We start from the raw sequence: 26,638 nt of genomic DNA on the forward strand, positions 1-26,638 counted from the left end.
AGTTATATGAAGAAATATTTTCACTAAGCACAATTTCTAATATTGAAAACTTGGAAGCAACCAAAAAGCTTAACAATGGAGGAATATTAAATTATAAGGCAACTCATTGAAATATTATGAAGCCATTAAAATCTCAATAATGAAGAACTATAAAAACATGACCAAGTACTAAGTGAAAACAAACAGAATATAAAATTGTATCTATGTCATAATTGTGGTTGAATAAAAATATATTATCTATTTTACCTACAAATAAGAAACATGAAAATATCCAAATGATTTTATTTACTGTCAGGAATTTGTGCATAAATTTTATCAGTTTTTATCTTTAAGTATATTGACATCGTTATAAAGCTTGATACACAAAAGAAAGTCTGAGCATGAGGCAAAATGATTTCTATCAGGCTCACAATCTCCTCCGCTTCCAGATTACAGATTCAGGAGGCATGATCACTCATTCCCAACCTACACATGCCCCTCCTCTCAGGTGTGGGGATAAAACTGAATTCATGATACAAGATACTACAGGGTTAGGGTTTTCACATAAACTAAAGGCCTGGTGCACGAATTTGTGCACAGGTGGGGTCTGGCTGGGCCCGCCAGCGGGAGGGGCCATGGGCGGTTGGCCGGGTGGCCCGCCCCCTGGTCGAACACTAAGGTAGAGGGGACAATTTGCATACTGGCCTTTAATTATATAGGATATGGCACTGTGTCTCCCTCTCAGTCTAGGACAGGCAGAGATGCATGATGACAAAACAGCGTCTGACACTGTTAGAACTAGGAAACTGACCTGTTTCCTACAATACTGAAATAGTATTCTTTCCAGAGAACACAGACTTCTACTCTCCATTGACAAAAACAATGCTCAGAGAGGTTATGGTTTGCTCACGGTCACACAGCTAGTTGGTAGTGGAGATGATATTCAAACTGATTCCAAAGTCTCTTCATTCTACTCTCTACATCCAAGCAAATTTGGGAGAAGATGAGAGGTTCATTGTCTATGATGAAGTCCAAGTCAGTTTGCACATAGGTCTGCGTCCATTTGAACCTCAAGATTTTAGGCCAGTGTCCTCAATCCTAGTTGTACATTAGAATCATCTGGGGCTGAATTTTAAAATGTCTGATGCCTAGGCCTCACTTCCAGAGATTTCAATTTAATTGTTCTCACGTGTGGCTAAGACAAGGGTATCATACAAAAAGTCCCCAGGTGATTTTTTCCCCCCCATTCAATAAGGCTAAGACCCACTGGTATTAGGCCCTTTGCATTTCCAATCTTAATCCTGTAAACTTTTCAACTGGCTCCCACAATTTGAGTTAGAACAGCACTCCAGTAACTCTTTTAATTTATTATTATGGTAGATACACATAATATTGACCATTTTAATCATTTCAAAGTGTATAATTCAGTGGTACCCAGTAAGTAGGTTCACAATGTTGTGCAGCTATCACCACTGTCTAGGTTTAGAAGTTCATCATTCCAAACAGAAACCCAATAAGCAGTCACTCCTCGTTCCTTCCTACTCCGGCTTCTGGCGACAACCAATCTGCTTTCTGTCACTATTCCAGACATTTCATAAATGAAATCATGCAACACGTGGCTTTATGTAACTGACTTCTTTCATTTAACATAATGTTTTCAAGATTCATCCATGTTGTAACAGGTATCAGCATTTCATCCCTTTTTATGGCTGAATAATATTCCATCATATATATATTCCACCATATATATATATATGACAGATGAATATATGTATTTATATCACATTTTACTTAGCCATTCATCTGTTCATGGACACTTGGGTTGATTCCATCTTTTGGCTTCCATTCTGAAACTGAGGTGCCTTAGGCCACACCTTCACAGAAGCAGAAGAGGAGAGGGTGAGTTTTGTGTTAACACGGGCTCAGGAGTAGACCTGTGTTGTCAAAGTGTGATCTCCCAGCCGGTAGCATCAGCATCACCTAGGGACTTGCTAGAAACGCAGATTCTCTGGCCATGCCCCAGGCCTGCTGAATCCGAAACTCTGGGGGTGGGGCCTGGCCTTCTATGTTTTTAACCCCCTTCCCTCCATCCCCCAGTGACTCAGACGGTGACTCTGAAGTTTGAGAACCACTGGAGTAACAGACACAGGCATGGGGTTCCAACGCGAGGTGTTTTTGCTGCCTTCACTCGGGTCAAGTGGGTCCTCACGGCACACGAAGCACAGTCAGCCCCGGGCACCCTCCCCGGTGGTTCAGTAATAACATCCCATCTGTCAGGATGCTCGTGTCACTGAGTTCAGCTGGTACATGAGACAAGGTTGACATGACACCCTCAAGTCATCACAGCTCTCTGTAATAAACAAACACATGTTGTAAGAAAACAGACTGAATTACAGAGCTGCTCTGCTCCCTAGCAGTTTACAACGTTGAGTGTCTCTTATCAGGAAACCACAATCAAGGCGTTCGCTTCAGAACTGCTACCAGAAAACCACGGTCAGCGGCTCCACGCAGCTCTCTGCTTTCCCTTCTCACCTGCTGAGGAAACCTGCTCTTCCTGCCGGCCGGACCCGGCTCACCCCTCAGCCCTGTGGGTCCCACGCCAGGCCACCTCTGTGCCTTTGCTCAGGCTACGCCTTCTCCCTGTGACACCACCTCCTCACTCCCCACACATCAAATCCCATCATCCCTCAACCTCAATCCAACTTCTACTTTCTCCCCCGAAAGCCTAGTGGGGCCACCCAGCCAATAGCCATCCTCTCGTCTCCTCCCTTACCATTACTTACTTACTCTCCTATTTGGAGTCTTTTTTAAAAAAATAGACTTTAATAATAGTTTTAGGTTTACAACAAAATTGAGCAGACAGTATAGAGATTTCCCATAGTCCTCTGCTGCCCTCACACACACACAGCCCCTCCCCCTTTCTCAACACTGCCCACCAGAGTGGCATACTCATTACAATAGATGAATCCACATGGAAACATGATTATTACTCAAAGCCCACCACTGACATTCCTTACATTCACTCTTGTTACTGTTCATTCTATGAGTTTGGACAAATGTATAATGACGTGTATCCACCATTATAGTATCACACAGACGCGTTTCACTGACTGAAAAATCCTCTGGGCTCTACCTATTCCTCCCTTCCTCCCAACCCCTGATCTCCATAATTTTGTCTTTTCCAAGATGTCAGAGTAGGAATCATAGAGTATGTAGCCTTTTCAGATTGGCTTCTTTCATTGGGTAATACACATTTAAGTTTTCTCCAGGTCTTTTCATGGCTTCACAGCTCATTTCGGGTCACTTTTATTATATCATTATTTTGTCCTTACAGTATAAAGAGTTAATTCCCAACTATATTGTAAGCTCTGACACATCTGATGTAGCAGGGAGGAAATGCTATTTAAAACTATGACTGTAGCCAGTTTTACACATTAGGACATAAAGTCCCTTACAGTGAAGAAACATACCATGTGAGCCTGGTTGAGACTTCATGGGTGAGATAAGCAAGCTCTGGCCGTGGTCTGGGAAGTAAAGGGGGAAATGAAGCACGAGCTAAATTCTGCTCTGCAAGGAAGTAACTGGAATTAGGGGATTGGAGGAGGCAGTTAGCTGGGCAAACAGCAGCTTCTGGGGAAGAGCAAATCCAAGAAGAGAACGGCACGACAGAGCCTTCAGGGAACATGGCCCACGATCCTAATAAGGGACAGGACATTTGCCTGTGCTATGTTGTATTCTAATTCCTCCAACTGGACCACACTTTGAGGACAAGTGGGCCGTGTATGGCAGGGGGTGATGCAGGTAGGGTAGGAGCAATCACCACTAGGACCTGACAAGCCTGGATGGTGGGCTGAACAGGAAACCACCAACCCTCAGACAGTCTCGGGAAATCCTAGGGGGCCCAGCTCTCACAGAAGGGGACACGGCACTCTGTCAATTACGATGGATATACAAGAGGAGGAGGAGCCCAAAGCCTGTACCATTTACAGCCCTGCTTCCGTTACAATTATGACCACATGTCTACCACGCAGAAACAGCACAACACTCTATTTGGCCTTCCTAGAATATTGCACTGCGATGGTGGTGACAGGTGGGGGAGCTTTGGGAAGGCTTCCTGCCAGATTGTTTAGGGGTCCAATACGTTAGCAAAAGTCACAATAGAAGGAGTGTGCGCTGAGTATCCTGTGGTGCCATATATTCATTTGTCAAAATAGCCGAAACAGGAACTTAACTGCCTTGACACGTTTTCATACTAAAATTATTGCAGCCATAATACACAGAAAACGTTGAGTCCTCAATCATCCATTTGTCTGTGCATTAGAGTAGATTGCAGATTCCTTCCTTAAGGTGGGCTTGGCGCTGCTCCCCGGTTGGACCTCCCTTTTTCTGAGCAGAGGTCATTTGGTTCAAGCTCATGAGCAAGGATGTGTCAGTCCTGTGTCCTCTCGGCTGACAGGGAAAGCGCACCGCTCCGCACTAACCGGCCCCAAACAGCAGCTGCCCGTCAGCATTTACATACGCATCTTCTTGAACTCACTGATGCTGAAGATTTGTCAAAGGCTCAGCTGCCAGGGACGAACAGAAGGATGCTGAGTCCAACGAGTCTCCCCGAATGATGGTAGGGGGAGATGAATGGTCCCAGGTCTGGAGCCTGTCTGCCTGGGTGGGAAGCCTGACCAGGGATCATGAGCTCAGTGGCGCTGGGCCTATTTTCTGGGCCTTGGTTTACTTATCTGCAAAATGGGGATGGTCATATTACTAATCTCAAGTCGTCGTTATACGATTTAAATGAGGTAATACATGCAGAGGGCCCAGAGGTCTTCAGGGTCCCTATTATGCTCATAACCATCAGCTCTCACGCCCCCAGTTAAGTTAAAACAGTGGAGAGCACTGTGCCTGGACCCCATCACATGCCTCCCAGCGCAATGCTTTCTAATGGATTATGCTGAGGCCTCGCCTCCATTAAGGGACGGACAGTGGCCCTTGTCACTGGGTTTACACTAAAGTAGTTGCTGGGCACACTGTGTAGAGCCCTGCAGTGTCCTCCTCAGGATTCTAGAAAGATCCTTCTTCCCACCTTGGCCTGGAAGGCTGCCTCTCCTGAGCGCTGCGTGACCGGTGAGCAGCGTGGACGATTCACTGATCGGGTTCCTGTCTTCACACCGGCCCCGAGGGCCAGGACGACTCCGTGGTGGCGTTTTTGTACGGGCCTCAATCTGGCTCCGTTGTAGGACCCTGCCCTTGTTTTTCTCAGGCTGCACTGTTGTCTGCCTGGTAACATTCACCATCATCATCAGCACCCACCGAGCACTTACTGGTGCCAGGCTTGTGCTGGGAACTTCACAGGAACTGTCATTAGTGCCCGCCCAGTCCTACCAGGAAGACATCATTTCCAATGTAAAGGTAAAGAAACGGCCCCAGCTGGTTTGGCTCAGTGAATAGAACATCCACCTGCAGACTTAAGGGTCCTGGGTTCAATTCCAGTCAAGGGCATGTACCTTGGTTGCAGGATCCTCCCCGGCCCAGGTCCTGGTCAGAGCGTGTGCAGGAGGCAACCAATCAATGTGTTTCTCTCACATCAATATTTCTCTCTGTCTTTCCCTTTCTCTTCCACTCTCTCTAAGAAGTCAATGGAAAAATATCCTCGGGTGAGGATTTTAAAAAATTAAGGTAAAGAAATGCAGGTGCAGGAAGATGATGGGATCCGTCTAGGTCCCTAGGATTTCTAGGAGCCTAAGAGAGCCTAACTGATGCTGTCTCCCAGAGTGGGAGGCATTTCTTTACACTGTCATAAATCCTTTATGAAACAAGTCATGGTATAAATCAATCATCACATCTTAAATGATGTCTTTCCTTGCTAGTTCCCTTATGTAACTGGTGGAGCCATGAGTGCAGTATCTGATGCTTCAGAGGCCACTTCGGGTCCCAGGACACCCTGACCAACAGCCCCAGGGGTGAAAAGAAGAGATCAGAAAGCAGTAAAAGCACAAGTGAATTCTGTTCCTGGTGCCAGAGATGTGATTTGACAATCACAGGGCCTACCTTCCTCACTCCCCTCCAGGCCCCAGAAGCACTACCAGGACTGCTGGGTTTGCATCCTGTGCCACGCCACTAATTGCCCCCAGAGGAGTTCCATAGTCACATGCAGTCCTCAGGCTCCTCCTGCGTGAAGTGTTGGGTCGGAAGATGCTCTCACATGTCCCCGGAGGAGGTAGCATGACATACCAGGTAAGACCCAGGCTTTGGAGTCTCATGTCCACATTTGAATCCAGGACTACTTCCTCTCTCTGTGCCTCAGTTTCCTTATCTGTAAAATGGGTATGATAATAATATTAAAACCTCCTTGTGGGGAGGTACTAGCGATGAACACATAGACAAACAATCTTAGTTTTAATTCAGGCTTTGACACTAGCTGAATGACCCTGAGCAAGTTGTCGAACCTTTCTGAGCCCAGGTCCCCATCTGTAAAATGAGGGTGCTGGTAGTTACTACTTCAGAGGAGTACTAGGGAATAGCATAAATTAATATATAGAAAACAATTTAAACTTCACTTTGCACATAGTAAACACCCTATTAACTGTTAGCGATTACTATCACTGTGCCTGCAAAGTGCTTACAGTGACTGGCCATTGATGTGAGCTATTACCCCTCCCTGATAATTAAGACTGAACTGCAAGCAGCACTCCGGGAACGCTGGTGTCCTCCACTACGTGCAAGGGTGGGATTTCACCAGCACCTCTTTGCGTGGGAAAATGGGTGCAAATCCTCCCAGCTCCATTGGCCTTGCAGAAGCCAGAAGAGAAGGCTGGAAGGAGGTAAGAGGGTGAGGACACATCATCTGAGATGCAGCTGGAGGCTTTCTCAGTTCAAGAGGGAGAGCCCATCCTTGGAATTTCTAAACTGAATAAACTCATATGCTCCACTCTAAGCAGTATGGAGACCAATTCAGGACCTAATGACTGAGGATGTGTTTCTTATCTAAACTCACATGAACAAATCGAGCATAATCTTCTTCCTTTTCTGAGTAACTCAGCCACCTAGCAAGAAGTGGACCTCTGGTTGGGCTGGTTAGGATGGGGTGAGGCTGAAGCAGTGGGGGATAAAAGGCGGGACCACGACATGGGACCATACCAGCCTTCCCTCCACCCGCTCCTCACAGCTTCTTTTCTTCTCTCTGCCCACCTGAATCACTTTTCCTTATTTTCATTCTTTCGGGTACAGAAAGTTACCTTAGCAAATTAGAGAAGAAGTCAGAAATAGACACAGGAACATTTCTTGAAAAGAATTTCGAAGGAGAAACAAGCAAACTACAGAAACAGAAGCTGGAGCACAACAGAACGGTTCCGAAGGCTTCAGGTAAAGAAACGAGCACGAGAGAGAAAAACGCAAATAGGAGAATTGGGCCTGAGAATCAGGAAGCATGGCTATTATTTCACCTTTATTCAGTGCTCATTGTGTGCCAAGCATACGTGTATCATCTCAATTGATCTTTGGAGAAAGGTAGATACCATGATCCTCATCATTTATAGATGGGTAAATTGAAGCTTAGAGAGATTTAGAGGTTTGCCTGTTTATTATTGTGCCCAGCATGAATCAGGAAAGATTGGAGAGGATTCACAAAAGATCCATAAAGATAAATAAGGGACCTAAAATACAAGAGGTTAAAAGTCCTAGAATTGTTTAGCATCATGAACGGAAGGCTGCAGGGAGTTGCAGAGTGGAGGAAAACTTTGTACTAAGGTCCCTTCCCTTTCCCTGATGGGTCCTTGAGTGTCCCAGGGATGTGGCTGGGGAACTAGCCCCACCCTTGATCCATGGAGAGAGCTCTCGTGTGCTCCAGCCAATCAGCACTGACCATCACTCTCACACACACACACACACACACACACACACACACACCAATGAACTATGAAAGGATGGGTAGAAGACCCAGTTTGAGCCAAAGGGACATGAGGTGTGTTTTCTGGGGTTTTCCACGAAGAAAACATTTGTTCCCTTCCACGGAAGCTCCCAAAAAAGACATTGTGTCCACTGGGCCTGAATAAAGAAGCATGTGGCCCCGAGTGGCAACAACTGCTGCTTGCCTTCAAATATTCATTGTCCCTTTCTTCTTGGGAATAGGCGTGATTCAATTCCCAATGGGGAGGATTTGAGTCCAACAAGAGATTCTATTTCCCAGTCTCTCTTTCCCACCCTACATGACTAAGTTCCAGCCAATGCGATGAATGCAACAGCGTTGTGTGGTATTTGCAAAGAGTCACCTCGTCTTCCTTCCTCTGGCCTAGAAAGCAGATGTAACGGCTGGAGCTCCAGCAGTCATTTTGGACCTGGAGGTGACCTTGAGAAAGGGAGTAGTGCCCTAATATGCGCAGCATCAAGTTAGAATCTGGGCCCAGGACATGATGAAGCCACCATACCAGCCCAAGGCTGCCTATCGCTGCAGTTCTCCTACCGAGGGGAGAAGAATACTTCTATTATCTTATAGCCACTGTTATAATGGGTTTTCCATCACACTGAGTAACTTCAGTTCTAACAGATGGACCCAGGCTTCTGCTGACAACCATCTTGCAGCTACAAAGAAGGCAGACTTGGAATAAAGCTGATAACAAAGGTAGCAGAGAAGAAACCAGGCCTTTCCATCCATCTTGGAGCTGCTGGGCCAAGCGAACTTTATCATGGGACTTCTCAGTTACATGAACCAAAAAATTCATTTTATTTTTATGCTACTTGAGTTGGGGGTTTTGCTACTTGCAAAAGCATCCTAGTGGAAATATACACACTAATACTCTTAAGGAGGTAACACATTAGTGCACAGTATTTCATTCCCAAGGAAAGCAGTATAAGCAGAAGTGTGTTATAAGTGCCTCTGGGCTTTCCTTACAATGGAATCATTAAACACATGAATAAGGCCTGAAAGATTTCTTAAAGTCACTTAACATGTATGGAATCCCGACTATGGGCCAGGTATTTGATGTAAATTATCATTCATCCCTGTAATGGTACTGAATGGCAGAAATTATTCCATTTTACAAATGAAGAAATTAAGGCCCAGAGGTTTAAATAAGTTGCCCAAGGTCATATAACTATTAAAACCACAGCTAGGACTATAGCCCAGGCTTGCAGGGGTCCCACACCCAAGTTGCACATGTGACAATCCTCAGCTTCTACACATTTAGTTAAAACAGTTATCACTCTAAGACCTTAAAAGCAACTAGTATATGCAACTCAGCTCTCACATTTGCCCATGGAGAAAATCGGGGTCTATTTTACACCCTCAGGCCAAACACTCAACCACAACCAAGTCAGTTTTGTCAGGTAATAGCAAAGGCTCAACCAAATGCCACCTTATGCCTCTGTCAACAAAAAATTAGCTGCTGCCAAACCAATATCAACAGGAGTCCCCAATCTGGAGTGTGGAAAAGGAGACTTCATTCAGGTGAACAGTTTGCAACGTGGGGAAAGACAGCCTCAGGAGGAACCTGAAAGTAGGCTCCCTTCAAACAATGGGGAGGCTCCACTTACGTAGAGCAAGTGCTCATCCTGGTCCCTGATTAGTCCGTTTTTATGCAAATGAAAAACCCAAATTTGCACATTTTGATAGGCCCCAAAGCACTGTCCTAACAGGTCAGAATTGCACGTTCTAATTATTCATTATGGAGCCACTGTGACCGGTCAGTAAAAATGCAAATAAGGATATAGCTGAGTAGCTCCGATTGGATGGAGCAGGTCTCAGCCCATTGGTCAAAATATACATTCCAGGAACTCCTTTACTAGTATAAGGTGGGTTCAGAGAGCAGGAACCTATATAGTGCAAGAGGCTTGGCTGCTTAGTCTGTGGCTTTTCCCTGAAATACAGCGTGTGTGTGTGTGTGTGTGTGTGTGTGTGTGTGTGTGTGTGAGAGTGTGAGAGAGAGAGAGAGAGAGAGAGAGAGAGAGAGAGACTCCCTGTAAACAACAGCTGCTAAACTCTGATTATGAATTTGGGCCCAGTTAACCACAAGGAGTCCTTTTTTGACAGGAATATTCCTTCTCGGGATCAACACCTCCATTATCCTGCAGGGTGGTAGCATTTCCACTGGGCTCAGGCCGGGAAATAGACCAAAGAAGTTTCTGTAACCCTGGAAACAAAGCCAGACATATCATTTCAGTCTAAAGGGGAGATTCTAAACAGCCCAAATGCTATCAAACACCATTGTTCATGCTGCACATGTAGTCTTCACACTACACATGCCATTCGTGGGAGGTGTGGCAGGAAAGTCCATATGAAAAACTCAGCACCTCTGGTCTGAAATTATAGAAATGAATGTGGAAGAATGTTTTATGCTAGTTATTTTTCTTCTAAAACGTAGAAAGATACTTTATGCCATTCAGAAAGGCTCTTTGCAACTACTGTCAGCTGAAAGACTAAAAGGAAACCACCCCATAGGGAAAATCATTTTACTGTGCCTCAAGAGTTCTGAGAGAGTTCGTGGCCATCAACATGAAAGTGGACTCAAATAGTTTATACACCAGGGTATGCACTAAAGTTTGGAGGCTCGTATTTAAAAAGAAAATAAGCATAGAGTCCAGCGTCCTATGGGAAACCCTACTAAAATGCAAACTTCCCTTTGGGATTCTTTGAAAGGACCTTGAAAGGAAGTTAGTCCAACCTGCAACTCAATGCGGGACTCTCTTCTAAAAGCACATTTCATAAACTGTCCGGCTGCCCCTGCTTACAGAGAGAACCTGCTATTCTTAAAAACTCCCCTTCCACCATTGGGATGTGTTTGCTCATCCTTAGCAAAACCTGCCTCCATCTAACTCCCTGACACTGGACTACACTCTCCCTCTGGAACCAGAAAATAAGAATAATCCCTATTCCTGGCTCTAGTCCTTACCAGCTGTGTGACATTCAGCAAGTTACCGACTCCCTCCATGCCTCATCGGTATCCACTGAAACGGAGATGATAATAGCACCTACCTCGTAGCGTGGAAATGAGGACAAGTATTAGTACACTGCCTGGCTGTGATCAGCACCCCATAATTATTAGCTATTATTATAATTAGCTATTGTACACAACCACCTTCATAATAACGACGGCTTGCAGGGAAGAGAGACATTCTCAGATTACTTTGGCCAGTGACTGTCATCCTTTCTGTGGAATGCTGGATTTGGGGGCTACCTAATTGAAGGCTTTTAATGGCATCCCCATATATCCTGGGATTCACCTGGTCCCCTTCTACATCACTATTGTTTGGGTCTGACTTTACCTCCCCAACAGACTCTCACAAGGCCAAGTTTTCACGTGTTCTCATTTCTTTGGCACCAGCTTGCCATCAGGTTCCACCTTTGAGCGCTAACTTGGTCCTGCCAACAGGCTGGACTGACTGTGCACTACTTCCAGTTACTGAATTGAAGGAGACTGGCATTTTTTCTAGCATGAGACCATGAACAATGAAGTTATAGATATGCTTGTATGTATATTCCAGTTTGAGGCAGTGTAGTAACCCACCACACATCAGTTAAGAAGCACTGTCTTAAATAATGGGGGTATAGTAGGGGGCCACTCCGGCAAACAGAGGAGTCCAGAATTTCTACCTCAAAGCCAGACCTCATGGAGACTAAAGCTCAGTCCAAAAGCTGGAAGGTTGCTTAGGATACAATGTGGCTCTAACAACTGGGTTATAACAGTAAATAAAATTGCCATCTGTTGAGCTCTTAATATGGGCCAGGCACTATGCCAAGCATTTTACAAGTGTTAGCTTTCCTTTTTTTCAAACCTGTTTAAATTGTGGAATAAAATACTCTTAGATTAAACTGTTCAAAACAAATGTACAACATAATGAACAATCACAAAGCAAACACTTGTATAACTACCTCCTTGATCAAGAAATAGAATACCTCCAAGTACTGCCAAATCCTCCTTCCGCAGGTATCCCCGTCTAGTCCCGGAACCCTCCCCTCCCCCAGAAGCAACCACTATTCTGACTTGTGTGATAATCACTTCTTTACTTTTATCATTTGCTCAACAATATATGCTATGCAATAAAAACTCCACTATATGGCTTACAGTTTAGTTTTGCCTAGTTTTGAATTTTAAAATAGAATCATATGCTCTGTTATTTATGTTTAACATTGTGTTTCTGAGATTCATTCATGTTGTTCACGGTAGCAGAGTCCATTCATTTTTCAGTGCCACATAGTACTCCACGGTGTGACTATATTACTATCTACTTATCCATTCTACAACTGGCATCTTTTCTAGCATGAGGCCATGAACGATAGAATTATAGATATACTTGTATATTTTGGTGAACATGAGATGTTCTTCTTAGATACAGAATCACTGGGTTGTAGGATGTGCATATTCTCAATTTTACTAGATAATACCAAAGCAGGAAAACACAGCCTCTGGGAGAAACTGAACGTGGGCTCCCTTGAGACAAAGGGGAGGCTGTATTAATCTACATTCCCACCAGCATATAGATGTCCTATTGTAGCACATCCTCACGAACACCTAGTATTATCAGATTTTTCAAACTTTGCCAATCTGATGTATATGTATAGTATTTAAACTGTAGTTTTAATTTTAAAATTTTTACTACACTGACTCACACTTCACACATCCATCCCTATCTTGCTACTTTGGTTCAGCATTACGCTTCTAAAATTCATCTATGTTGTTGCATGTGGAATCTCACTGTATTTCCCTGATTATTTATTAATGAAGTTGATCCTATTTTCATATGTTTTTTGCCATGTTAATATCCTCTTTTGATAAATGTTTGTGCAAGTCTTTTGCTTGGGGGTGGGGGTGGCTGTCTTTTTCTTATTGATTTGCATAAGCTTTCCACGCCCCCTCCAACTTTTTATTCTGGATACCAGTTCTCCAGAGGTTTTATGTGTTGCAAATACCTTCTCCCATTCTCATGTGTATCTCTTTAATCCTCATAACAAGCCCAGGAAATACATATACGGCGTCCATGCTATGCTTTAGGGAACAGAACGGAGCCTTAGGGAAGTTGAGTGACTTGTTTGAGGTCACGCAGCTATCGGCATCAGAGCTGGGAAACCAAAACTACACCTGCTCAACTTGCGAGCCTAGCTCTTCACCAGCTGGCCACACTCAGGGTCAGGGGCCCATCAGTCCCGCTGGAGTGCCCTATGGGCCTGCAGCCACTTCTGCCCCAGCTTCTCTCTTCTCTCCTACCTTCCTTCTTCTGAGTTTGGCTTACTCATGACTTCCACTTTCTGCCTTTTTGTATGACCTTTCTTATGTCCACAGTTCTAAACGTTGTCACTCACTTGGGTTCTTTTTCAAATTCCCCGAAGGAGGTCTCATCAACTCTTTATGGCACAGCCCCCTTCACAGATAGGCTTTCATATAGACCATATCATGGCCACAGCTCAGGCATTCTCCCAGTCTAACTGGCTGTGGCCCTGGTGGCAGTACCAGTCAGCTTGCTTCAGACGGAGCTGTGGGCATAGTGGCTGCTTCTCCTCTGGATCTTTACTTTGCAGGCAAATCATCACCTGCTCCTTCAGCAGCTCATCCTCCTGGTGACAACTCCCATCCATCTGGCCCACAAATCTGGGAGTCTTCTAGGATACCAACCTCTTCCACAACCCCCACCCACGCCCATCCAAGCATCGGTGGCCTAAATAATCTCATATCTTCCCACTTTCACCATGTCTGGCCTTCACCTTAGCCCAGATTCCACCCTAATCCAGGCTACCACCATCTCCCACCTGGACTTCCCAAATAGCTCCCTCATGTTCTCTTCGCTTCCACTCTCCCCTCTTCCTAACCACTTCCCCACACAGCAGCCAGGAGGATCTGCTCAAGTCAGACTGTTCAAAACTCTCATTGGCTTTCCTTTAAAAAAATATTTTTATTGAATTCAGAGAGGAAGGGAGAAGGAGAGAGAGATAGAAACACCAATGATCAGAGAGAATCTTTGATGGGCTGCCTCTTGCACACCCCATACTGGGGATCGAGCCTGTCAGAGAGCTGGTTTCAGCCGATCCCTGCAGGCCAGACCGAGGGACCCCACCGGTGTACAAATCCATGCACCGGGCCTCTAGTATGCATATAAGATTCTTGGTTACTCTCTACCTGCCCTCCTCCCTCCTCCCTTCCCTCTGAGATTCATCAGTCTGTTCCATGTTTCCATGCCTGTGCATTGAGCGTCTGCCCCCTGGTGGTCATTGCATGTCATAGCGACCGGCCAGTCGGTATGTATAGGTATGTAGACATATAGACATATAGATTGAAATATTAATGTTTATTTCTAGGTTTATGGTAACTCATCTTATTTATGTTGTTTGTTTTTCTTCTGAATTTTTTTGCCATCATTTGTATGCAAGGGAGAAAATACAACCATTTCAAAAAGATAGAATGCACATGGCGGGCAAATGCCCTTAAGCTGGAAAGCGTCCCTTTGGCCACTGAGGATCCACAGCAGGGGTCCTCAAACTACGGCCCGCGGGCCACATGCGGCCCACCGAAAACATTTATCTTGCCCGCCGGGTGTTTTTGCTACCGCTGTGTGCATAGGAATTTGTTCATAGTTTTTTTTTAAAACTATAATCCGGCCCTCCAATGGTCTGAGGGACAGTGAACTGGCCCCCTGTTTAAAAAGTTTGAGGACCCCTGATCCACAAAGCAAAAAAAAAAAAAAAGTCCAAAGTAGATCACTTAGAATTAGGGTAGCATATAATTTATCATGCAAACCAGGACACTTTTGAGACTGGAAGGGGGAGCTATTAATAATTTTGCATAATCCAGGACTCCCTAGGCAAACTCAGCCATTTGGGTCAGCCTACTTAGAGCGAAATGTCTGTTTAACTTGTCTTTGAAAATGACCCAGTTTTGGAGGGTTAGAGGGTAAACCACAAAGGAAGAAACGACCCTTTTATTAGTACAACTGGGTGCAATTTCTAAACATGTCAGGTGGATGGTTGAAAGGTTCAAATTTCTCACCTAATTAGCTCATTAGGGTCAATAGGGCCTTCATTTCAGAGATTTGTTCTTGATAAAAAGTATTTCTCAAGGAAATGAACCACTTGACTAAGAACAAACAGTATTATTACCCATGTTATCTCCTGCTGTAGATTTTAATCTTAGAAACATCCTGTAACTCTTTAAAACCTTTCCTGATTCCAAATCCCTCCAGGACTTACCCGTTTTCAACTAAGAGCTTTGTTTTAGGGAACCAGTTTCTCTGTGACCAGAGGCTCTTCGTTAGGATGGTCACTGTTCCAGGGGTCGCTATGCCCACAGGCCAATCTTTCCCCCACCCAGACCAAATTTCTCCTCTCCCAGGCTTCGCTGCCCACCACAGCAACCTGTCCTGCTCCCTCCAACAGCCTTTATCACCGGTACCTTAGATCAGCCCCTTCTCACAGGCTATCCTGTTCTCCTTTTGGATCGCATGTACATCTCCTTTAGACACAAAAAGCTAAAGGTTTCAAGGAAAAGCCCGATACATCCAAATGGGGGGGGGGGGGGTTGTGAATGTATGGAAAACATGCCATAAACAGGTTAAAAGAACAAAAGCAACAAGCTGGAAAATTACACCGTTTTTAAACAGACAAAATATTTAAATCTAGAATGTATACAGAATTTCTACAAATCAATAAAAATATCTAAAAATACCAATAACAAATCACTAGATGTTAACAGCAATTTACAGAGTAAAAATACAATGAACATAAGAAAAAAATGTTCAAAAGTATATAGAAATGAGGAAGATACAAAATAAATAGGAAAAATTTTACCATCATACTGGCAAAAATTAAAACATCTGAGAATGTTGAGTATTAATTAGGATGTGAGGAAATGGACACATTCCTATGCTGCTAGTGGGAGTATAAATTATTCAGCTATTTTAGAAGATAATTTGGCAGAACTATTAAAATTTAAAATGCACATACCCGGCAATTCTACTTTTGAGTAGAAATACTCCCTCAGGTGCCCAGGAAACATATATAAAAGTAAAGATGTTGCCCTGGCCAGTGTGTTTCTCAATGGTTAGAGTGTTGGCCTGCCCACTGAAGGAACCCATACTTGGTTGGGCTGTAAGGGGGGCAATTGATTGATGTGTCTCTCTCACATGGATGTCTCTCTCTCTCTCTCTCTCTCTCTCTCTCTCTCTCTCTCTCTCTCTCTCTCCCCATCCCTGCCTTTTTCCCTCCTCTCCACTCTCTAAAAAAATCAATGGAAAAAATATCCCCAGGTAAGGATTAACGACAACAACAAAAAATAAAATAAAGATGTTGACCAGCTTATTTTTTGTAAAAAAAAAAAAAGAAAGAAAGAAAAGAAAACTAGACACCTATATGTCCTTCAATAAGATATAGAGAAATATACTCTGGAACATCTTATGAAATACTATGTAGCAGTTTAAAAGAATGAGGTGTTTCCATATGCAATGACATGTAATAGCACGTGAAAACAGAAAGCTGCAGGAAAATATCCACAAAATGGTCTGCCGCACCTGTCAATCTTATTTATGCTCACACAAAGCTTCTTTCTCAACCACCGATAAAAAGAAAAAAATGTATATATATATGTGTATATGTATATATGTGAATGTGTACATATATCACATATATGTATATCTCCATATGATACTATGCGTTAAAAAAAGACACAGCAATATCATCTATACCTGTAATGATAAACACATACTATAAGACAATGTATAGGAAATAATATTTTAAAAAATGCCGTCAGACCTGGGGTATGGGAGTGATCTGGGGGCGGGGAGTGACACATTCATACAAGATTTTTAGAATTCAATATTAAGTTTCTTTTACAAAAGAAAAAATAATTTGCAGAGACTCCCTCTGCTTACTATGAGGACAACTGTTTACTAGTATAGTGTCATGCACAGGCAGTTTTGCAACCACACAGACTTTGGGTTTTGCAGTTCCTTTACATAACAAAAAGGTCTTCCCTGAACAAAGGGGGATTCGCCTTGCCCTGCCAGCCCTGGTCCAGAGGAAGTTTCAGGCAGAAGTGTCAGAGGTCTCCACCAATCGATGCAGGGCAGCAGCCAGTACAAAGGACAAAGAAGAGCTTTTGTTTCCTCTCTCCAATGAGAAGGAAGGTGGTCAGCAGCAACCACAGGAGCCCTCCTAAGTGTCTGAGGATCGGCCTGCTTCGGACTGGCTGCTGTTGTCTACACAAGGCATCGCAATCAACGTAATAATCACAGCGGACACTTCCAACTGTCCCCTGTGTGCCAGGCCCTATGCTGGGGGGCTCAATACCCAGAGTCTCACTTAATCTGCACAACCATCTAAGAGAAGAGCCTTAGTACCCATTTAACAGAAGTGAAAACTGAGGTGCAGATGGACTAAGAAAGGTTCTCAAACGAACGCCTGAAGAGCAATTCTAACTTACGCCTGTCAATCTCAAGCCTGTGCTCTGACCCCCACCCTACGCTGTGTCCTCAACCATATTAATATGGTTCGTTTAGAGGGGTATGTGGACCTCACTCCAATTAATATGTGTATATTAATGTTGTTTTATTTATGTTTAGGTTAAGAGCCCAAAGTGATTTCCAAAGAACACTGACGAGCAGCTACCTTTCCTCCTGCCTAACCCCTGAGAAAGAGCACTGGTTAAATGGGGCTGCTCTGCCACTCTGGGGAACAGAGGCCTCAAGTGATCAAAGTTAGGGGTTTCAAGGCAACTTTACCTCAACATAATAATACATTTGCGTTTTTTTTGGCTGCAGTAGGAATGCAAGTTTCATGTTTTTATAGTTATATTTATTGAATCCATGTTTATTCAGCCCTGGCACATGGCTAGGGCCCCATATTGAAAAACCTGGAATTCCTGTGTTCTTTTCTACTCCGGTTGCTACTGGGGGTCTTTTATCCCAGCCCTGTTTGATCCAGCAACATGTGCGGGGGCAGGGAAGAGGCAGGCAACCTTGTCTAACAAGGCCAGAGAGACAGCACACCTGCCCTCCAGATGCAAAGAGCTTATATAAAAGGAACAACGTATGTAACAAATTTCCCCCAAATTACAATTCTCAGAGAGAGTGGGTTAGGGAAATAAATTTAGAGAGAAGAGTGGCAGATGGGATAGATGGATTCAATTAAGGCAAAGAACATCAAACAATTCCAAGGATGCCTCATTTTAATGGAACATGTCATTTTCTCCTCGTCGCCTCCAGGTAACTCCCAACAACAGTCTAGGTAGGAAGTGGGTTGTGCACACAGCACCTCGACCCCAGCAGGAGTTGAATATCCTAAAATGAGAGAGCTAATATTCCCTCTTCTTTTCAATAATGTGGTGAAACAGTACATGAATCAGATTAAGCAGGCTACGTATTCGATGCACATTTCTACAGAACCGGGTGTTATTCAAATTAAATAGGCATTTCCCATTGTCACCTTCACTGAACTGATTTCTCAATTTGGTCTATGGGAGAGTCTCCTTTTTAATTAAACCAACCACTGTCATTTTCCTAAGAGGATAAAACAATAAAAATATTTACATCCCTTTTATCTTGCTAAACATTAATCATGAGGGGTAGAAGCTGTTGCTAGATAGTTTTATCACAGAGACATTATGTTAACATGCTTTAAATTGCTGCTTTGCAGGTCAATTTATTCCTATTAAGAATGTATAAGATTCTTGTTGTCACTAACAGTATTTATAACTACTTACTATCAAAAGGAATTCAAGTCTGTGATAAATTTGCAATACACAGTTGACATATGCGCATAGATGTGTAAATAATAACATGTGTGCACCATGTTGACCTGAACACTACACCCAACTGACCTCAATTTTCATCGAAAGTCAAGTGTGAAAGTCTAGTAGTTTGATGAGCAATGCTTTCTTTCTTCTCTGGTTCCTAGCAGCGTAATGTAATTGACAGCCATTTTATCGGATTTACAAAGTGATAGGTAGGTTGCAGTTTCACAAAGTTGGTATTATTATCTCTGTAGTCAGTGGAACCTGTGGAAGGCTTAGAAGAGAAACTCTACAATTATACTCCATAGCTCTAACTGCAATAACGTACACTTGTTCTGATTATCAGTTAAACGGGCAATGTATCCGGTCTTCTTTTGTAGAGATGCTACATCACGTTTAGAGTCCAGCACTATGTTGCAAAGTAAAATCCTCTCAGCTAGAAGAGAATAATATTTAGGATGTCATACCATCTTCAGGGTGCTGTGCAGAAATAAGCTCAGCTGGGAGAGTAAACTAATGTTAAAATATTGAACCATTGCTTCGTTTCTCTGCAATTGAGCTGCCCTGACTTTACCTAAGGAAAAGCCACTGGGATTTTTTGAGTGGTTTCAAGTGGCTCCCAGCAGAGGAGACAGAATTTTCTGGAAGATCAAGTCACTGACTCCCAGCCACTGGGCTTGAGTCCCTTCATCATTATGCACTCCACACACCTCGAGGAGGGCGGGGTTGTTAACAACCACCGGTGTGATGGCATCGCTGTCAGCAGACTTGTTTCCAAAGTTACATTATGACCTTGTCCTTGGAGAAGTCTTCCTACACAGTAGTAATTGAATTTAAAGAGCAAAACCATGAGCATCCAAGGGATAAAGATAAATTGCAAAACTCAGGGTATATAGGAGATACTAGTGTAAACCAGTTCCACAAAGCTGGCCAAAAAAAATGGGGGGAAAGATGATACACAATTCACAGGAGGCTGAAAAGAGGAGCAAGGGAACACTGCTCAGACTTTTCCTTTGTTAAACTTACATTTTGTTATCCACTCACTTTATACTCAAGTCATGCTGGAGTAGTTATATATTACTACGTAACAAGTTACTCCAAAACTTAACCACTTAGAATGACAAACACTAATTATCTCCATTTATGTGGGTCAGGGATACAGGCAAGACATAGCTGGGTGCTTCCAACTCAAGGTCTCTCACAGATGTGGGCCAGCACTCGGTCTAATCTCAAGGCTCAACTGGAGGAAGACAAACTTCACACTCACCGGGCTGTAAAGGGTTCCACACCTCACAGCCTAAAGGCCTCCCTTGGTTTCTTGCCACAATATGACAGTGGGCTTTCTTAGAGCAAGTGAATGAAAGCAAGAAGCCATTGTCTTTTTGTAACCTAACCTCAGAAATGACATCCCATCACTTTTGCCCTATTCTAGTTGCTAGAGGCAAGTCATTAGGTTCAGCCCACAATGAAGGGAAGGGGATCCCACAAGGGTATGAATACCAGGGTCACTGGGGTCATCTTAGAGGCCACCAACCACATCTTCCTTCGCATTCACAATAGAGGAATAAACACCAAAAATGGAAGGAAAATCGGAAAGAAGTAGGAGAAGGGGAAAATGTCCCAGGATCTCATTACTTGTGCCTCGCACCTCTATATCCCTCTCTGATTCTCCCCAAATCCAAACATACAACATATCCTCTGACGAGATGCTCTCTCCCTAGGCTTCTACCTGTCCCCTCTTCTCTACTTCGTGGGCCTTCATTTCTTCACACTATCGATAATGTGGCACTACTTTCCTAACCAGCTTCCATAGTGCAATACAGCCTGGACATCAAGGCCAGACAGAGTAAGTCATACTTTCTACTTACCCTTATGCTGCAGAAGCCCCTGTAGTGGTTCCCAGTTGTCAAGCAAAACTCTTTAGGCTATCATTCCCTGCCTTCCATAATTTGTCTCGAGCCGGACTATACAGCCTCCTCAACCCTAACCCCCAACAGTAACCCACATCCCAGGTAAGCCACACTCAACACCCTCACACACCACATTTATACACAGCTTGAAGCCTTTGCAAACACCAGCCTGCTCCCTCCCTTGGCAAAATCCAGTCTTCACCTTACCCTTCTACATCCTTCCCCTGCCCAAGAGGCAGAGCCAATCCCGTCTCCTCAGGGACACATTGCCTGACCTCTCCCCGCCGGATCTCAGTTCCTCTTCGGAACAGGCAGAGCTGAGAGACACGCCATCTACCACCCAAGGCACTCACTGTGTGCGGGTCTTGTTTTCCCAAGAAGTTTCACGCTTTCCTTCTTCCACGGAGACCGGGCTGGATCTCATTTGTTTTCCTTTGCTGCAGGGCGCCTGGCCCATTGCAGGCAGTAGCTGTTGAAAAGATGGATGGATGGTGAATAGAGAGAGAGAGGAGGGAGGAAATGTTAAGCTCAGGGCCTGGCATACATAAGAGGCCAATAAGTAATAAATATTGGTTAACACCACCAATCCTTAAAATGAGAATTCTTCACCCAGTGGCACCGTGGCCATTTAGTGGTCCCTATGTGCAAAGGCAAATGACATTTATCTGGGTCTGACAAACACGCACACACACACACACACACACACACACACACACACAGCAACAACAACAACAAAAAAAAACACAAAAAAAACAAGCCCATTCACGCAAACATCACGACTGAAGACTTATGTGTAGCTGCTCCTCCATCGCCCACCCCAACCCTGGCTCTCAGACACAGGGAAATTAGATGGCACCGCCAGGGCAGACCTCAAGCACAGAGCAACTTCCCATCAGTGCGCTTCAGCCACGGGAAAACAGAAGTGGTAAGAACGAACAGGGTGCTGGGGAAATAGAGGGAAAATATACCTACGGTGGTGGTGGTTGGGGGCGGGGGGGGGGGGGGTTGTCCACGTTTTCGGTAAGTCCGAGTAAACAAAGGGTTTTTAAAAAGAAATACCAGGAGACCTTTTAAGGCCTTTACTGCCCACCTCTAGGGAGAGAAGGGAAATCTCAATGCACGCAACAAACGTCCGACATTCAGAGGAAACCCAGCGCTTCCTATCTACTGGCGAGAGCAGTCCAACCTACAATGAATTCTCCCAGGAGTCAGAGTCCTGGCGGGAGGTTCCAGGCGCTGGTCCCGGCCACTCTCCTCGCACCGCAGGGAGCGCAGAAAACTGCTCCCGAGGCGCGGTGGGCGGGCCCGGTGCCTTCGCTCCCCGGCTACCGAGACCCCAGAGCCAAGTCTACGCGGTGGTTCTCCGCGCGCCGGCGGCGCGCACCGCGCAGAGGATCTGGGGGCGCCGGGCGCTGAGTTTGGAGCTCGGCGTGTCCCGCAGTCCGAGATGGGGAGGCAGCTCCTCTCGCCCCCAACTCACCTGCTCTGTAGAACCACCTCCATCCACTCTCCGGTCTCAGGTCCCAGAGGCGTTCGCGGAGCCCTCCACGGTCCAAGGTCCCCCGTGAAAGGGAAGGACGGGTCAAGGGGGTGGTGCATGGGATGCGAAGTCACCGGGGTCCCTTCCCCGGCCTGGCGTGGTCGTGGGGGTGGGGGCCGGAGGTGGCCAACCTGCTCGTCTCCGCCCCACTCAGCCGCGGGGATCCGTGCGGAGGCCCCTCGAGGGCAGGACACCCTGCAAGGGCTGCAGGCGAAAACTTTCAGTGCTCTCGCTGCAACTCTGCGGGAAAGGCCACCCTTCCTCCGGCCCAGGCCGCGCTCTCCGGGTCTGTCCCGGCGCCTGGCCCGGCCCCTCGCGGCCCCCGGGTGCAGGCGGCGGCGGCGCAGCATCTCCTCCCCCGGGCGCGCGGCAGCCTCTGGTCCCGGCGCTCGGCGGGCCCTGCGCGCGGCCCCTCCCGGCGGGGCGGGCGGGCGGCCGGGCGGGCGCGGAGCAGCCGGCGCCTCTCTGCTGCCTCTGGTGGCCGTGCGCGCCGCGTGCGGAGCCCATCCGGCGGCGGGCGCTGGGGCGCCGGCTCCTCCTCCTCGCTCTCTCTCCCCGCCCCCTCCCTCCTCCCATCCCTCCCTCCCTCCCGCCCGCGTTCAGAGCACTCAATGTCGGAACGTTCCGAAGATGACGTCGGAGCGTTCTCGAATCCCGTGTCTCTCGGCTGCTGCTGCCGAAGGAACAGGGAAAAAGCAACAAGAAGGAAGAGCAATGGCGACACTGGATCGCAAAGTGCCCAGTCCGGAGGCGTTTCTGGGCAAACCCTGGTCCTCCTGGATCGACGCCGCCAAATTACACTGCTCCGACAGTAAGAACCCCACCGCCTCCTCCTCCTTTTATTATCCTGTAACCTTTCCATTCACCTAGAGCCACTGGGAAAAAGTGTGTGTGTGAGAGAGAGAGTGGCCCCCGGTGTCCTCCATGCTTCTCCCTCTCTCTCTAAATAAATACACACAGAGACAGATCATCAGTGCACAGAGAGAGGCCCTGCTGCCAGGGCTGTCTGTCTGTCTGTCTGTGCCCGGCTCCCCGTGGCAGCCCGCGGGGTGGGCTTTCACAGCCCCATGGTGTATCTGTTTAAAAGGCTACTCTGTTGCTGCCTGCATAGTTTTTTTGGTACCTATCTGGGCCAGGTAGATGGAAATACGGACTTGGGAGAAAACGTCGCATTGTCAATTTTGGACAGATTTTCATATACAGTATTTATATCCATCTGTTTGCAAATAAACACTCTCCCTGCCCCCCTTGACTTTGGCTTTTTTCCCCCCTTTTTTCGCCCTTTTCCCTTATTTTCTTTTTTTCTTTTTCTTTTTCATCTGCAGATGTAGATTTAGAAGAGGCTGGAAAAGAGGGTGGAAAAAGCAGGGAGGTTATGAGGCTTAATAAAGAAGGTAAGTGGAGCTACTGGCATTTTAGTGTTAGCATGTGTGGCAGAAATCTTCACAGGATTTTCGACTATATTGTGAATTGTTCTGCTGGTTACAGAGTGACTAAGGCTTGTCAAAAATTGAGCACGCCCAGGTGTCTGCTGCTTCGGGTTAACTTCTTCCAAAGTATAAATACAACTGGGGGGTAAAGAGGGGGAGACTGTTGAGGCAGAAGTTTACTGCACTTCAGTTGGAGTCCACGTTTGGACCTGCTGATGCCTATCTGCCATTCGCATTTGCAGCATCATGGCCAAAGGTGGTGGTGGTGGGGTGGGGGTGTGTGTGTGTGTCAAAATCTGTGAAATGAGGAGCGGGGCTTCCCTCACAAGCATCCCAGCCTTTCTTGTGGGTAAATACACAACAGTTTCATGAACCTCACATGGTCAGGTATTCCAGCGGCTACTTCTCCACTCTCCACGGAAAACCATTGGACATGCGAACCTTTGTAGCAAGTTACATTTGCCCACCTTGTGTTTGGTCACAGATTGTTATGTGGCCAGCAGGGTTAGGGGCATCAGTGTGTGCCGCCCCCTGGCCAGTTGCCCCTCTCTGTTTCCCTAGCCTGGAAAGGTAGTACCTGAAATGGGACACAGTGAGTAGAGCGGTCATCCTAGACTGAGGCAGGCAAGTGAAGCCACAACCTGCTGGAACTGGGCATCAAGCACACATGGTCGTCATAAATAAATCATGTCCTGTTCATGTTTGCAAGCCTGCCATATGTAACTCTGGCCTATGGGTCCACGTGGAGCAAATCCAGAGGCCACTTTCTGCTGAACAAATGGGTGGGGTCATCTGAATTGTGATTTACTAACTGATGTCTTATAAACATGGTTGGCTGAAATTGGGGGTGAGAGGATGGCTCGAGGGGCCAGAAGGGGTTGGTGGGAAGTGTTGAAAGAGTTTAGCCGTAACTAGGCCACAGGAGCGTTGCTCATCCCAAATGAATGGAGATAAGGCCATTAGATTCCAAAGAATGGTCTCCCTCGTACACCGGGATATCATCCTTGAAGGCAGCCAAAACCTGCTTGGAAAGATGGCACTTATTTTGTGGGTCGACACCTATGACAGTTGGTTTTCTGCGCCTAATCATTTCGTGGCCATCCAGTGAGAGGAAAATGTGTGCTTCAGAAAAAATAACATGGAGGTTAAAATGCATGCATATTCAAGGACAGTTCTCTAGCATAGTGGTTCTGCTAATTAAGCACTTTGATTGGGAATGAAACCTTATTCTAAAGATGTTGCCTCTAAATATCTTACTGTGATCTTGACATATCCTTAGGATGCGCAAGGGAATGAAGTCAAGTGGACAGCTCACAAGTGGCAGCTTATTTGTGCTAAATGTTCATGAGTGTTGGCAATGGGAAGTATCACTAGAGATTGTTTTTCTTTGGAAACTCTTGAAATCTTTAAAAGCTAATGGACTCAGTTGTTAGACCACTGGCAATGGAAAGATTTCCATGAAGGAAGATGAGGTGGTGAAAACCTTTAAATTAAAGTTGAGTAAACGTTATGGTATGACACAGAATGGGCACCTCTTGGGTCTGGTGATCGATTATGACTAACACAAAACTCACATTCTGCACCCTCCTCCCTGCTTCTATTTCAAAAGACTTGTTCTCAGATTCTCTTTGCCTCGTGAGAAATGGATTCTTTTAAGGAAAAATGAAAGGCTCTCCTTTCCTCAGAATTCACAAGTGGTACATTCTGCTCATTATATCCTTTGTCCTGTAAAGGTACAAAGACTTAGCTCCCAATTATATGCATTTACATTAAGGACACCGCTGTTCGGTGTAACATGCAGTTGCTGAGTGCACCCAACAGCCATGTATGGACTGAAATCTCTTTGTTCATGGGCCTGGTGGAGCAGACTTGGGTTAGCTATTCCTGAAGGACTTCCTGGTATATGCACACAGTTTTCTTTACAGAGAGAATACACATAAACTAAATATATACCCCCCCACCACCCCACCACCACCATGGTGAGGAATTTAAGGGTTGAGCTGGGACTCAGTCGGGTTGTTTGGTTGCCAGGGTCTCCAGAAACACTGGTTGCATTAGTCTTGCCATGGGCTTTATTGTTGGAGTCATGTAGGTGGTCTCAGGACGGATACCTGTTTGTGGATGGGTCTCTGCAGAGCACAAAGTGACCGGGTGTGATTCTGTTTGTCTACGTGTGCAAGCATACATCGATGACCATAGTATGCAGGTCTTGAGAAGAAATTTGGGTCTTAATAGCAATAAATAAGTAGCAATTGAAAATGAGAAGGATATAATCCAGATTTTGATATGATTTTTATTGCGATGAAATAAACATAATACAAAATTTACAGTTTTAACCATTTTAAAGTATACAATTCAATAGTACTAAGTACATGCACAATGGTGTACAATAATTACCGCTATTCATTTCCCAAACTTTTTTATTATCCCAACCAGAAATCCTATACTCATTACACTGTAACTCCCCATTCCCCTCTCCCCCTCAGCCCTGGTAATCTCTATTCTATTTTCTGTCTCCATGAAGTTGCCTATTCTAAATACCATGTATAATTACATATATACATGTATATATCATGCAATATTTGTCCCTTTGTGACATGCTTATTTCACTTAGCATAATGTTTTCATGGTTCATTCCTGTTGCAGCATGTGTCAGAATTTCATTCCTTTTTATGGCTGAATAATGTTCCATTGTGTGTATATACCATATTTTGTTTAGTCATCTATCTTTTGATGAAGATTTGGCTTGTTTCCATCTTTTAATGGTGAATAATGTTGCTGTGAGCATTGTTGTGATACGATATTTTTTATAGATTAAGTTCATAGAAGGAAGGACTTGCAGACTTCTAAAATAACCCAATTATTGTAACATAGTTCCTTCTCCATTCCTCATTCCTTTTGTGCTTCAATTCTCCACCTACCTCAGTAGAAAGTGTTAACTGAAGGCTTTGAAATCTCAGTAATAAAGTCTTTACATCAATGTTATTGTTTCATCCAAAGTTGACTAAAATGACAGTCAAGATGAATTTGGAAAATACTTTTGAACCTTTCCAAATCATCACCTGGGTTCGAAAGGTGTTG

At 45.1% G+C, this 26,638-nt stretch overlaps 1 protein-coding gene and 1 long non-coding RNA gene across 7 annotated transcripts in view; one reads left to right on the forward strand and one right to left on the reverse strand.

The window, feature by feature from the left end:
• Nucleotides 1-22,595, reverse strand: part of LOC118666011 — a 37,955-nt gene extending 15,360 nt beyond the window's left edge. Inside the window, exons 1-3 of one of the 2 annotated variants that reach the window (XR_004970805.1) lie at nucleotides 22,068-22,592; nucleotides 20,941-21,056; nucleotides 267-2,329 (exon numbers count right to left, since the gene is read on the reverse strand). This is a non-coding gene — a long non-coding RNA (uncharacterized LOC118666011). Of the gene's footprint in view, nucleotides 1-266; nucleotides 2,330-20,940; nucleotides 21,057-22,067 lie in introns of those variants that run through there. The other variant, XR_004970806.1, reaches the window with a different exon arrangement.
• Nucleotides 22,596-22,724: 129 nt separating this feature from the next.
• The window catches only part of ATXN7L1 (ataxin 7 like 1), a 227,178-nt gene continuing 223,264 nt past the window's right edge, over nucleotides 22,725-26,638 (forward strand). For all 5 annotated transcript variants that reach the window (XM_036327551.1, XM_036327552.1, XM_036327553.1 and 2 more), the window contains exons 1-2: nucleotides 22,725-22,938; nucleotides 23,453-23,521. In XM_036327551.1, the coding sequence (XP_036183444.1) occupies nucleotides 22,758-22,938; nucleotides 23,453-23,521 (250 nt within the window). In that variant the 5' untranslated portion in view covers nucleotides 22,725-22,757. The remainder of the gene's footprint in view (nucleotides 22,939-23,452; nucleotides 23,522-26,638) is intronic.

The sequence above is a fragment of the Myotis myotis genome, unplaced genomic scaffold (genome assembly GCF_014108235.1).
Source record: "Myotis myotis isolate mMyoMyo1 unplaced genomic scaffold, mMyoMyo1.p scaffold_m19_p_11, whole genome shotgun sequence".
Classification (NCBI taxonomy): domain Eukaryota; kingdom Metazoa; phylum Chordata; class Mammalia; order Chiroptera; family Vespertilionidae; genus Myotis; species Myotis myotis.